General features: G+C 42.6%; 1 protein-coding gene across 1 annotated transcript; it reads left to right on the forward strand.

Annotated features, from left to right (window-relative positions):
• Window positions 1-827: 827 nt before the first annotated feature.
• Window positions 828-13,377, forward strand: LOC104498559 (disrupted in renal carcinoma protein 2-like; the record flags this gene model as incomplete). The annotated part of the gene is made up of 3 exons (XM_010141956.1): window positions 828-955; window positions 9,575-9,757; window positions 13,262-13,377. Coding segments are annotated over 3 exons (427 nt in total), but the record flags the coding sequence as incomplete, so codon positions are not given.
• Between the last annotated feature and the right edge of the window lie 224 nt (window positions 13,378-13,601).

Raw genomic sequence — 13,601 nt, forward strand, 5'->3', positions numbered from 1 at the left:
TGAAGAGAGCAGTTGCGCTGATAACTACGCCACGCGAGCACCGCTCCATCTCCTCGAAAGAAAAAAGGTGAAGAAAGCAATTGTACCAGCGGTGGTACACAGATTGTGTTTCCCTGTCTGTAACAGCCAGACTACCCACGGGCTTGTGGGGCTGTCCTCCCCCCAGACTGTCAGCGGGGCGTGTGTAGGAGCGGAGTGGCACCAATGTTTGTGGAACATTTCAACCCAAAATGGTGACCGCCTGCGTAAAGAGTTCCCGCTTTGCCTGAGCCGCCGAGAGCGTCATTGCCAATGCATCCGAGGGTTCGGAAGCTGCTCCTTGTCATCTCTGATCTAGGGATTCTGGTGTCTGGAGTGTTGTCATTTCCCTCAGGAATGAATCTTGACACTTAACTATGTCTTGAATGAAATGCAGCAGCCTCCTCGTATGCTAATTGAGCGGCGTGTCTGCCAAGGGAGACTGGCAAACGCTGACAAAACAGCGATGGAAGGAGTGGTGTGATGTTGTGTCCAACAAATGCAGAAGGGAAAAAAAACCCCTTCCTGTATACCAAGCGTTCTCCGCTGATGCCTTGAGAATTGTTCTGGTTTGGTTGTTATTTTGTGACAGCTAAAAAATCCACGGCTCTTCAGCTTGACAGCTAGAAATATCACCATTCTATAAAAATGCCTTTTTTTTCTATTTCTGAAAAGATGAGTGATTTTTAAATTGGTTTTGTAGTCTCCAAAATGTTTAATGAGAATATACTGAATTAATTGTCAAGCACCACATGTAAATAAGACGAAAATCAGCATTTGTATTGCTCTGATCTGTGCTTTTATTTTAGATTTGCAGATTTTATCAGGGGCATGCTGAAGTTTATACTGCTGCTGCTTTTATCTGGAGCAACATTAGCATCAACCTGGTTCACTCTCACCTGCCTAACTAACGTCACTCATCTGCCTTTAACCACAGGTAGGACAATGATTTTAATTCCTGTTCTTTCTAATTGGTATGGAAGGCGAATATTGGCAGCCTTGAATCAAGTATGTTATAGCCCCATTTGGTATCTGCAGAAAAACAGTAGTTTTACCAAGACAAAGAAAAAAGGGGCTTAGAAAACCTACTGAATCTGAAATATCTTTATCAGCTTTGAACAACTTCATAAAAAGATAAAAACCTAACAAAAGCCCAAAATACATTCAACATTGATTTTTGGGACTGAGTGTTTTTCTGTTTTGAGTGTTTTAGGATAACAGAGGTGAGAAATGAACCGAGAAAACTGAATGGGAGTAGTCTTGCATGTAAGAAACAGTGGCATGTTGGAATTTAGGGGTTTGGAACTTCAATTAATTATGGAAAGATGTAGTGCGGTTCAAGCCAAGGCGACCCCTAGTATTCTCAGCCATCTGAACCCATCCCTGCATTGTGCTGTCCTTTTTTAGCGCCTGCGTGCAGGATCAGGGGTCTTGTCCAGCCCCAAGTTAACTCAGCCTGCGCGTTAACAAGGTGGGGGGAAAAAAGATGTTGGCAGGAGGGGAGGAAGAGCTCAGAAGTCTACTACACAGCTGTTCCCTCAGTTGAAAATTAGCACTGCTTTGTTCTTAAAAATCTGTCCTTCACCTTACTGTCTGCACCAAGGGACTGATCCAGCTGCGGTTCCAAGACCTTCAACAGAGGAAAACTGAGCTTTCAAGATTTGTAAAAACATCTGTTTATTAAAGAATTCTGTAAATCCATTTTAAGTAAAGTGCCGTCTTCATTATAGCTAAGTTTGTGCATTTAGGATAAATTAAAATGGTTTCTTTTCCTCGTTTTCAATAAAGATTTTGGTGTGGAGAGTAGTATATGAAGTACTGGTTTACTCCAGTTAGCTTTGAGTTTCAGTAAGTGTCCTTGGTGCGTTGCATGTGTCACGACTATAAACCAAAGTGGGTACAGCAAATTGAAATACATGAGAAACATGTTCAGGAGAAGCACCATCTGGATGGATAGGTCAAATTTGTGATTCGTCTTGAAATTCCAACTCTAAAAAAAAAAAGCTGTGCTTCAGTAAGATGTAACTTAATCGGTACGCAGTTTGAGTGGAAGTACGCTGAACTAGCATCCCTTGGTAAAAACCTAGGGGTAGGGTTGTTCTTTTCATGCAGTTATCGCTCCTTTTCAAAAGGGTGATTCCTTAACTGCATTTTAACTTTCATTAGAGAGTTTTCTGTCTGTGCCGTTCTTACACACGTCACTGTAAACGTTGAACCCTTTTCTATCGAACACAAGCTTGTTTTGAACAGAAATGCCAGCAATATGGTGCATTCCTCAAAAAAAGGCAATCTACAGCATCAGGGCCAAATGTGCAGCCACCAAATCTATCTTTCTTTCATGGTACGGCGTTTAAGCTTCGTCGATAGGCAGAGGCAGGGTTCACACCAGCCTTTTCTCATTAAGTTCCATATAAAATAGATGTAATGCGCCTGTTCAATTTAGATCCTTGTTCAAAAAAAGCAGTGGTATATTTTTGTGAAATAGGCTGTAATGGATGAAAACACACAAGCTATTTAAGCTGATTTATAGGACTTCATGCTAGATTATTCCTCAGTGTAATGATGCAATATGATGATGACCTCTGCATTCCACGGTAATTGGGAGAAACGGTACATTTGAACTGATTTGGATGAACTTCTTTATATTTTTTTCTTTTTTTAATTTAAAGTTTGAGATGGGGAGTATATCAGAGTATAAATGTAGGAGGTCAGTTGCAGGCTGTTGGCTGGCAGCTTTGGGAAGTGTTTTGAGGTAGCTGGTTAAGGTAGAAGCTACTTTGCAGGCATCACTAAACACCTGCTGCAAAGCAGTGGTTGTTGCGTGAGTGAGGGCAGTAGGGTTTGGTGTTGCCAGAAGGCTCCTCCACTTATTCCTGTCCGGTGGCACAGAGCACAAGTGTTAGGCTTGGTGGTGCCACTGATGGATCTCGGCCCACAGGCTCAGACTTACTCAAATGCTGAGGCAGAGCAAGCGGAGTTCAGAGCGGAAGATTGTGGAGGTGTACGTTTGATGTTGCAAGGAGATTTTCACCTCCAACCAACTAGCTCCCGTTTTGTGAGGGGCTTCCCCCTCCTCTCTTGCCGTGTCTCCAGTGTGGTTCTCTTGAGCAAGTCAGATGTTGTCCAACAAAAACACAAGCACTGGCAACTTCAGCAATACCCAGAAACTGCTAAAATATCCACGTGACCTGAGGGACTGCTGGTACAGCTGGCCAGTTATTGACCCAAAAGGAAGGGGATGAAAATCTCTGAAGGCTTGTCTTTAAAATAGCCCCAACCAAGCCCTTTCTTTTAGTCAGTGCTCTGTGTGGCAACGTCTGGTTTCAATACTGGCCGAGGAATCGTATTGGAAAAAATGGTCACAGCAAAAAGTTTTTCCATGCGCTTGTTTGTGTGATATTCTCCTAATGCCTTGTGAATATCTAAACATCATCTAAAGGTATTTTCTCCCAAGTGGAATTCCCTGCACTGGGGCCCTTCAATGCAGATATGAAAAGTGGACACCCGCTTTGTCTTCTCTCTCCACAATGCTGTTGAGCGTTGTTTGCGTTGCGTGATGCCTGCAGTTCTCCGCATTTCCGTCACACCCTCCATTGTTCTGCCTGCCACAGAGCAAGACGGGTTTTCTGTCACTTGCTAACTTCTTAATGGATCTCCACAAGATTTAATGGGAAGTGTACGCAGAGTCACGTGTCTGAACTACAACTACTAGTGTGGAAAAAGAGAAGGCAAGGCAAGCATGATACAGTGCCGTCGCACGACGGGATCGTGTCTCTAAAACACCTCTCATCAGCTAATCACAGCTCTTAAAACCCCTTGATTGTAGTTTACATTTTAAGCAAGCCTGAATTTTAGGAAATTTTAATTTTAATGTATATTATTTGCATTTTCCAGCAAGCTTCAAAGACAGTTTTCTGTACATGTTGAGCATTAAGATAGTTTTCTCTGCGGAATGCAGCTGCTGATCTGTTTGCTGTGCCAAGTCCTTTGTTCGTTTGCCTTGTACCGAACTTCATGGTGTGAATTTATGTACAATTGGCTACTCTGACCCGCCATAATTGCGTAAGGCATTGTAATGCTGGTGTTGTATCGCTGGTGGAGTCGCTGGGTACAATCCTAGCCTTTTGCAGCCATTGCTCTGCAGCGCTGGCTGCTCACAGCTCGGATTGAATGTTTTCGGCATAGCGTATCAAGAATATTCTAATATTTATGAGCACATTCAGCAGAATTTTGCTTTACAAACTCTCTTCTCATGCTGCATGGCAGATACTCTGAACACAATGGCAACTCCGGGAGCTGATGACTATATTTAGGTTAGGCAGCCTACACTTGATTTTCAGATTCAACAGACTGAGCGTCACAAACACATCTGTCTTCCTATCCCCGTCTACAAAGCACACCATTGAAAAAGAGAGAAATTAATTTCTTAATAGGGATTGTTTTATTCTTCTGAGTTGAATTGCTTTGCTATAAACAAGATGTGCTTGATAAGTATAAGGTGGGGGGACCCAGAGGGTGAGTGACCCGAAAACATTTCTTTTTCTTGCGTCGGCTCTGGACAAATCATAACCCTCCCTTCGCTCATACAGTGGGAATAATGATGGTTTTCTTCCTGAAGGCATCTGTAAATCCACGGATAGAAAGTGCTTAAAGAAGAACTAATTTAAGAGGTTTATTTAAAAACAGTTAAACCCCCACTTTAAACAGTGTAGAATGCTTGACATTTGGGAGGAGCATTTCAGGGATGAATATCTCCAAGTCCAGCCACTTCAAATATCCATCGATAGCAAGCCTCAAATACTGTATGATTTTCAGCCCCCCCCTCCCCTTTTCTTTTTATTTGGTTTTTTGTGGGTTTCTTTCTTTTTTCTTTTGAGTCTCACTCGGTAATTTCTCACTTTTTAGTTCTCCAAAGGGAACGCTCTGCTTTCAAAGAAAGTTCCACTTGCCTTTCTCTTGGGAACTGTATAGAACAAATGCAATTTGATCAGATTTTTGGTTACTTTCATAACTATATCATGAGATAAGAATTTGATCAGTGCGTTCTGGAATGGAAATCCAGGCAATGAAACACAGTGATGTTATAAACGTGCACCACGGGGACATCCCTCTTCTGTTGTGTTTTTTGTTCCTGTAAATGAATTACAGTAAAAATTACTGTCTTACCTTGAGGGAGTCACATTTCTCATGGAAGAATTAAGGGAGACTTCTTCCATGGCTATTCTTACCATGGCCAGTAGCAAGAATTAAATTTTAGGGGAGTTTCATTCCACTTTAACAAGCTTTAGAGAGGTCGGTAGGAACTAACTTGGAATTGTTCGGGTCATCGATGGGGTACTAAAGTCAACGAAGCATCCATCCACATGAGGCTTCACCCTTCCATTCGGGGATTCGGGGTGCTGTTAGAATGGGCAATAGCAAAGTGCCCGAGATCTCCCTAGATTTTGCTTTAAATTGCGTGCTGCACCCAGGAGACGGTACTCAGTTACTTCCCGGTTTGCCCATGTGAAATCCGTGTGAGTCTTGCTCAGCTGGGCTGACAAGAGGACTGTTGCAGAGTGTGCCGAGTTCAGGGTTTCTGGCAGGGGCCTTTGGAGGAAGGTACTGTACGACCTGCTTGCACGCATTTCCTTTGCAAATTTATGTGCAAAATACTTTATTTATTTTTTTTAAAAGGTGATGTTTCATATTCTCTGTTAAAAATCAGCCAAGATATGTGTGCCGATGGGTTGATGCGAACTGTTTATGTCAGTGGAAGTCCTTCCTTAGTTTCGCTTGGCTTTGGATTGGACTCTGTCGTTACACATTTAGCGACGGGGTAATGTTAGAGCAAATTGATAAGCACGTTGCAGAACATGACATGACGGAACCTAGCTCGAGCCTCCTGCTGCGGCAGCTCCAGGCCAATTCTCTGAAGCAGCTGGGCTTCAGATGGGTGTTTTGCCTTTCCTGATCTTTTTACAGCGGCCAACCTGAGAAATAGCTGCTGAATTCACACAAACATCTTTAAAACATGACATTAATCAAAACAGTTTAAAGAAACCCAGCCCGGTTCCATTATTTATTGATGCCCACAGCTGCCACTGTCTTGGGTACACAACTGTGCACATGGCTTCATGGGCAGTTAATTCCTTTAACTAAGAAAAAGTGATTTATTTATTTTTTTTAATACTAGTAGCATGACACACCTTCCCCAGTGCCTGCCTATCCAAGCGAGCTGTTTGTCCTTGTTAGGCTTTAGGACATAGTGTTAGCTTCTTGGTAAATCATTTCTTTCATATCCTTATATTCATTTCCAGTGACTGTCATCAAGATTGTCTTAATTGAAACACACATTTGCTGTAAGTTTAGCAGCTGTTTCTCACCAGTATAAAATCATGGTAATTGTTTGTGTTCATTCAGCACAAGGTCACTGTGCTGGAAGGTAAATGGTCTCTCTTCATAGGTGATGTTCTCCCTGATACAGCACTTTGTTGCCTGTGAGCTGGAATATGAGGTGTGAAATATTTAGTGCCTGAGATAAAAGGCAAAACACACTTTTGAACCCTTATTTGACTTCTGCCTATAACTTCTTTTTCTGAAACTGCCTATCTTCAACTGTCTGTCTAGCTGACTGTTTGGGTTTGTGACTTAATTGCCATGTTAGCTTATTTGTACAGGAGGATCAGGAGGACCCCACATCGTTTACAGAGACGTGAAATAAAAAATACATGTACCCATTAAGGGAGGCACTCAGGTGTGTACACCTCCTTCACTCCCAGAGCTGCTTTTTGTAGTTTACCAGTTAACAGCTGTCATTTCCACTAGCTCTTAGATCTCGGATTGGCATCTACTGGATGCTAAATTCTGCCTGTCTTTTTGCCTTGACATCCTGTCGTGGTACAGTGTGTGTACGTAGATGCAGACCTTGTTTTATAAGCGTTCCCGGTGATGGCAGCTGAGGTGCTGGCACTGCCATTCAGCTGGCAGGTTTTGGCATGCACTCACAAGACGTTATGGGGAGAACCAAGAGGTGACCATGCTAAAGCTGCTTTGCTCGTGGCAGGGAGTGGCTTTGTGTGGCTGAAGCGAGCTGCTGTGACAAGGGCATGTTCGGGTGTAGTTTCTGATGTAGAGAGTTACTGTGCTTGTTTGCTTAGGGTCTAGTCCCCTTAATGCATTTAGGAAGTAACGAGCAGTGAGGTGATTCAACTAACTATCAGTGTTTTCAGCTATCAGATTTATTTTGAAGGCTTCTGTTGCTTTGATGGAGACTTGGGCACCTACTGTATGGGCTAAAATTTGAAGTCTTTGTCTTTGAAACAGCTGCTAATCTTAGGTGCAGATTTTTGCCTTCACCTCAGTGAATCTGAGTTTCTAGAAATTCTGCGTCTCTATTCAGAGGTGCAGGAACCCTGTTCCGCAGCTGCTGCCCTTTGTGGGAGAGGTCTCAGTCCTCCTGCAGAGGCGTTGCCTCTGGCACTCTCCGTATGCAGCTCCACTTTTGATGGGGCTGTTGTGACTTTTAGCAGCTTTACAACTGTTTCCACTGCTGGAGTTTCCAGTAAGGAATTACAGCTGGCTACCACCTTCTTTTCTTTAGGGAAAGCTCTGGAAAGGTTCTCCAGAAGTTACAAGTAGTTACCTGTCGATCTCTCTGGTTGACTGTAACGGGAGGCAGGTGTTCGCTTGTCTTAAGAGATTCTTCTCTTTCATTTAGGTGTTGGCTTCTCAAACCAATGTAAAAATCTCAAACAGCTGAATACACTTGGATTTGCTGGCTGCACCGGGCAGCAGTTAGGGACGGCTAGAGCAGTGTGCCGTGGTGTTTTAGGTGAACAGGAGCTCTTAGAGGGGTTCATGACATTTTAAATACCAGTGAGGACTCGCAGCAAAAATCCTTGGGCCTTGTACCTAGGGAAGCAGTTCTCCAGGGTTAGCTAGAAAAGCCCAGTAGGAAGAGCATCCTCTTACTGGTTTGGGTTGTTTTCTTCCCTTCTAACAACTCTCGAACGTACTTTCCATCAGTGTCTTTGACTTTCATTCTGTAGTTTATAATAAGAGAATTTGAGAGCTGGAAAAGTTACCATGGTTTATTCATTCTTTTTCTTTCTTTCTTTTTCTTAACAACTCAGAACATTCTGGTATATTAAAAAAAAAAAGCAGGGACCAGCTGCGTCTCCTGAAGTCATGCCATCTGTATCATCTTCCTGGCTGGGACTGCTGTCCTCTTTTTCCTGTGCAGGCAAATCCTCTGTAGAGAAAGAAATGTGTCTTTGTGCCTTGGAAGCAAACCACATCAAACGGGGATCTGATAGATAGCTCTTTCTGATTCTTAATGCCTTTATCTCTTTCCCGTGATTCTTCATATTTTAAGAAACAGTGGGGGGTTTTTGTTGTTTAATTTATTTTAAGCTGGAAGTTTCGTGCTTCCTAACAGTTTCTCCATTGAAAGCTTGAGCAATGCTTAACATGAGATGAAGAAGCGCTGTTTCCCTTCTCCCCTTTCTGAGACAGAAGAACATAAATTAAACTGAAAATACATTTTCTATTTTATATAAATGCATATATCTATATGAAAAAAAGATTCTTTTAGGATTTTGTACCAAAGTTCAGAAATTATTCCAGACTTTTTTTCCAGGCCTTCTAGTCATTTCCTTGTACTTTGTACTTGATCAGTAACCTCAGGTTACTTGAGGCTGCGGATCAGGAAATCTTCCCCTTCACAAGGCAGAATTCAGCAAAGACTTATTTACATTTCTAAATAGGTATTAAATTCTTCTGAAGTTTTTTTTTCCCCCCAGAAATAGATATAATAGGTTTGTTAATAGATAGTCTGGTTGTATTAAGCATCTATATTAAGATATTAAGCACTGTAAAGTGTTGGGCAGTGTCAGAAATCGTAAGACAAAATACCTGAGGCTGCTGAAGAAATGTCTTTATTCTGTTGATTCATCCAGGAAAAATAATTTGATGTACAGCGGTGAATAATCTGCACTATCAAACACGTCCCCTCCCCGCCAGGCACCGCCTGCCCTTCACTGCCTTTTGAAGCCAAAAGGCATTCCACAGGTTGCGGCTCAGGCCGTGCTGAATGCTGGTGTCTCGATATCTGGTAGATCATTAGTACTTACTTGTAGAACGGAAGCAAAATCAGTTCTGACCTTTAGAACTAAGTCAAAAGGTTAATCTGTGTCCATTTCCAAATCGGCGTATTAGCTAACTGTGTCTAGGACAGTAGTTTCCATCCAGAGGTAAATCGAACTGCAGGTGATGTTTTGCACTCATAATTTGGTTCTGTTTGGTTTATTTACAAGCAAATTACAAATCACTGCATGTGTCTTCATGGGTTCTATTAAGAAAACAAAAAAAAGACTATTTCTATTTCTTTTGCACAAACGAATGCATCCATTCTGCCTACAACAGTGGGATGTGATATGCTTTATGATACGCAGAGGATAAAAATAAGTTGATGCATTTTTCAGTTACTCAAGTATTGCTTCTTCTTGGCAGCTCTGAATAGGAGAGGGGGGGAGTGCTGGTGTGAAATTAATGACTGGTTTTGTTTCTTCCGTAGCTACGCTGTACACATCCTGCATTTTGCTGGGTATATTCCTCAACAGCAGCGTACCAATATTCTTTGAGCTCTTTGTGGAGACGGTCTATCCTGTTCCAGAAGGAATTACCTGCGGCGTTGTCACCTTTTTGAGCAATGTGTTTATGGGAGTGCTTTTGTTTTTCCTCACGTTTTACCATACAGGTAAGAAATACAAGCTACTTTGAAAATGCTCCATGAAGAGTTACCCTCGTCAGTGAAGGGAGGATTTGCACATGCCATTTCTGTTCATAATCAAGGGATTGAACCCTCATATGTAGCAACAAGGGAGAAGAACTTTAATCTCTTCCTCATGCCTGCTAATAAAAATGAAATGCTTTAGTGCAAGATGAACATAGTCATATCCCGCCAGCCAGAGAAATCATCACGGTACATACTGCCGCCATGCTTTTATAAAGGCCTGGGTAATGTGACAGTTACTAATCGCAGAACCATGTGGGTGGAAGAGACCTTCGAGATCATTGAGTCCAACCGTCCACCCTGCACTGCCAGGGTCCCTAAGCCATGTCCCTCAGCACCACAGCCACACGGCTGTGAAACACCTCCAGGGATGGGGACTCCACCAGCTCCCGAAGAGACCTTCGAGATCATTGAGTCCAACCGTCCACCCTGCACTGCCAGGGTCCCTAAGCCATGTCCCTCAGCACCACAGCCACACGGCTGTGAAACACCTCCAGGGATGGGGACTCCACCACCTCCCTGGGCAGACTGTTTCAATGCTTCACAGCCCTCCCTGTAAAGACATTTTTCCTCATATCCAACCTAGATCTCCCCTGGTGCAGCTTGAGGCCCTTTCCTCTCGTCCTGTCTCTACGGGTGTTCAAAACCACAGTAAAGCTAATCCAGTCTCGTGCTTTGGGCTATAACTGTATTCCCATGGAGGGGCGGAGCAGAAACATCCCGTTTCAGGTCAGCTCCGCTCAGTGGGTTGGACATACCATTGCAGGGGAGAGAGCATTTCTTGGCCAGTGCTCAAGGTCGAAATACTCGTTCCTTTAGATAGTCGAGTGGCCTCATGAGGCAGAACAGTGTTTTGCTTCATATTTTCATCAACTTGTTGAGACTTTCTCATCTCTCGAGTATTATTTGCTTCCTCCTAATTCGTGATCAGAACTTTCAACTTGCTATTTAGAGACCATAATATACATTATTATGTATATCTAAGCTGTAAAATAAGGACCCACCTTGCTTTCAGAGGGAAGTGGTCTTCATTAATGGTTTTCAAAGATACAGATTTTTGGTTTGTGTTTTGTTGTTGTGGTAAACGTTTGCTTCATGATGCAAGATTTGCAAAGCAACGTTCTGCTTCGGAAGCAGGTTTTGATAGATCACTATAAGCACAGGTACTATTTCAGAATGAGTTGCGCTCAAAATTAGGAAGGTTCCAGCCTGGGGCAGATGTTCGGTGTGGTTTGTGTATGGTTCTGCCACGGAATCACGCACAGGTTACAACCTTGTTCCAAACTGGGCTGTGAACACAAACCAAGAGAGACTTGCCTTTCTCTTTTTTGGTTCTGACATTGAATCGCATCATTGTCCAGTCTGAATTCTGTCCCCCCTAGCCTCACATGGCGTGATATTTAGACTTCACATTTTAAAGAATGCTTTTATGAGTCATATTAATTGGTGTGAACTCTATTTGCATGTACTGTTTCTCCTCACATTTCCACCCGAGCTGAAAAGAACATGCGGAATATTCAGAGAATTTTTTCAGCATTATTCAGAGAATTTTTTCAGCATTTTTCAGAGGAACAACCCAGTGTTCAGAATTAGTGATTAAGGGTGGCAATACAGTGTCTCACTTCTGACTGAAGAATTAGGGTGAAATGCATCCGTTCCCTTGTAAACAGGGTATTTGGGCCATTTTTTGTCTCTGGTATTTCTTTCCTTAGCAGGTAAAGGTAAACCTGACATTAGTATTTCCATACATCTGGAATATTTCCCTATTTCTTCAAAGAAAAAAAAAATTAAAAAGTAATTTGTGTTTAGGACGATCCATACTCCGTGATGCAGTTTCACAAATAATCGAAAGTACAAGAGCGCATGTGGTCACTGGGGGTGAAGGGGGGGTGGCAGGATCAATGCCATGAGTGCTATTGGCTCCTTTGATTAAAAAGTCCTTTAGAAGGTAGATAACGATCTTAAACATTTGTCTTTCATTTGATTCAAATACATCCTCTAATGGCATTTAAGCAGCTTAAACCAGAACTCAGTCAAATTCATCTTGTTCCCTTGGTCTTGCTTTTTAAGCCGAGTAATCTTTTAGTGGCTTTAATTTCAGTTTCTCTCTTTTGCTCCTTGTACTCTCGTATTGCAAAGGCTGTGAAGGAGCCAAGCCCTGGGAACTTTCCAGAGCGCTGAAGACGTTGCGCCAGCTAGCACTGTGGAGATGTAAACCTCTCTACAGCTCAGCCTCCCTGCTAGCGCGGTGCCCGGAGACCCGCAGCCGCAGCGGCTGCATGCGGATTCCTTCGCCTCCTCTGCAGGGACTTCAAGGGGAAAACAAAAGCGGGTCGACCTTTAGCTTCAGGCAATCGATGTGTTAGTGTGCATCGCCGGTGCTGTCACAAATTCCGCTTCACAAAAGACATGAAAAATTCATAAGTTAAATTTGGTCTTCTAGGATATTTGGGTTCAAGTCTGTTTAATCCAGTTAGGCAAGAGTATTGTAAGGAAAATAATAGCAAAGCGTTTGCCTCTTGACTTCTGGCATGGCATAACATGGTCTTCTCCAAGTCTGGGAAAATTTTACTGAGGTTTTAATAATATTACTGTCTAAACAAACCTGTAAGGTTTTTTGTTGGGTGAGGGAGGGTGTTGTTGAAGGCTACTATTTTTGGAAAGTTGATTTTTTTTTTTTTTTTTTTTTTTTTTTTTTTTTAGCCATTCTGACTTTTGTCCTTTACATTGTGGAATACAAATTGTGCTTTTTCCTTTAGCAAGATAAATTACAGATTTAAGAAAGTAGCGGTGATGAAATCTTGATTTTGATTAACTCAGACAGTAAAATTGTGGTGCACTTGTTAGAAAAACACAACAAAACCTTAGTAAAACTGCTAATTAGTCAACTATCAGACAACAGGATTTCTTGAATGTGGAACGCAGGCTTCTAGGAGCAGTACGTTACATCTAAGAGCTGAAGAGAGGCTTCCGAGGAGCTGTCTGTGCAACTAGTTTTAAATTGAGCTGATTGTACTACCCACGGGTTTCTTCTGAGGAATTGGTTTTCCCTCCTTATACCATGTAATCAAAATCAGCCCCCCCTGCTTCTTACACTTTTGATTTGTTTTAGTTTTCAATCCATAGAAATCAAAGAACTAATGAGTAGAGTCTTCGGAAGTGGTTTATTCTCCATTAGCACTGATAGATTTTTTTGTTTCTCCCCCTTCTCTTCATCGACAGGTTGAATAAGAAGGATTAACGTGAGCTGGAGGCGGTGGTTAGGTATAGGTAGAGATATATAACTTCATATATGCATAAGGTGTCCATGGAGGAGTCTCACAGACTCTGCTAACCATCGAGGGCTGTCAGGGTTTTGGTCAGAACACAGCCATTTCCTTCCAACCCACAACCAATCAACGTTTTGGTGGCTTTAAACACAGAACATGTTTGCTGACTCTGAGGCTGGGTCTGTTTTCTGCTTGACAGAGTTTTCCTGGTTCAACTGGTGCCTGCCGGGATCATGTCTGCTCAGCCTGCTCCTCATCCTGTGCTTCCGCGAGTCCTACGACAGACTCTATCTCGACGTCGTCGTCTCTGTGTGATAACACCGGACTGATGAGGGGTTGGAAGAGACTGGAAGTCAGCTGTGCAGTCTGCACATTTGCCTGGATTTGCACGGCTGAACAGCAGAAAAACAAAGACATTACAAGACTTAATCGTGGCTTTGTTAGAGAGGGTGAGGGACAGTCTGTTCTTACGTTCAAAACCACCTTAATTTGCAGTAAACGTGGAGCTCGAGTGCTGATCATGGCACCGAAAGGCACAA

This window comes from Buceros rhinoceros, unplaced genomic scaffold (assembly GCF_000710305.1).
Source record: "Buceros rhinoceros silvestris isolate BGI_N320 unplaced genomic scaffold, ASM71030v1 scaffold15948, whole genome shotgun sequence".
In the NCBI taxonomy this organism is placed as follows: Eukaryota; Metazoa; Chordata; class Aves; order Bucerotiformes; family Bucerotidae; genus Buceros; species Buceros rhinoceros.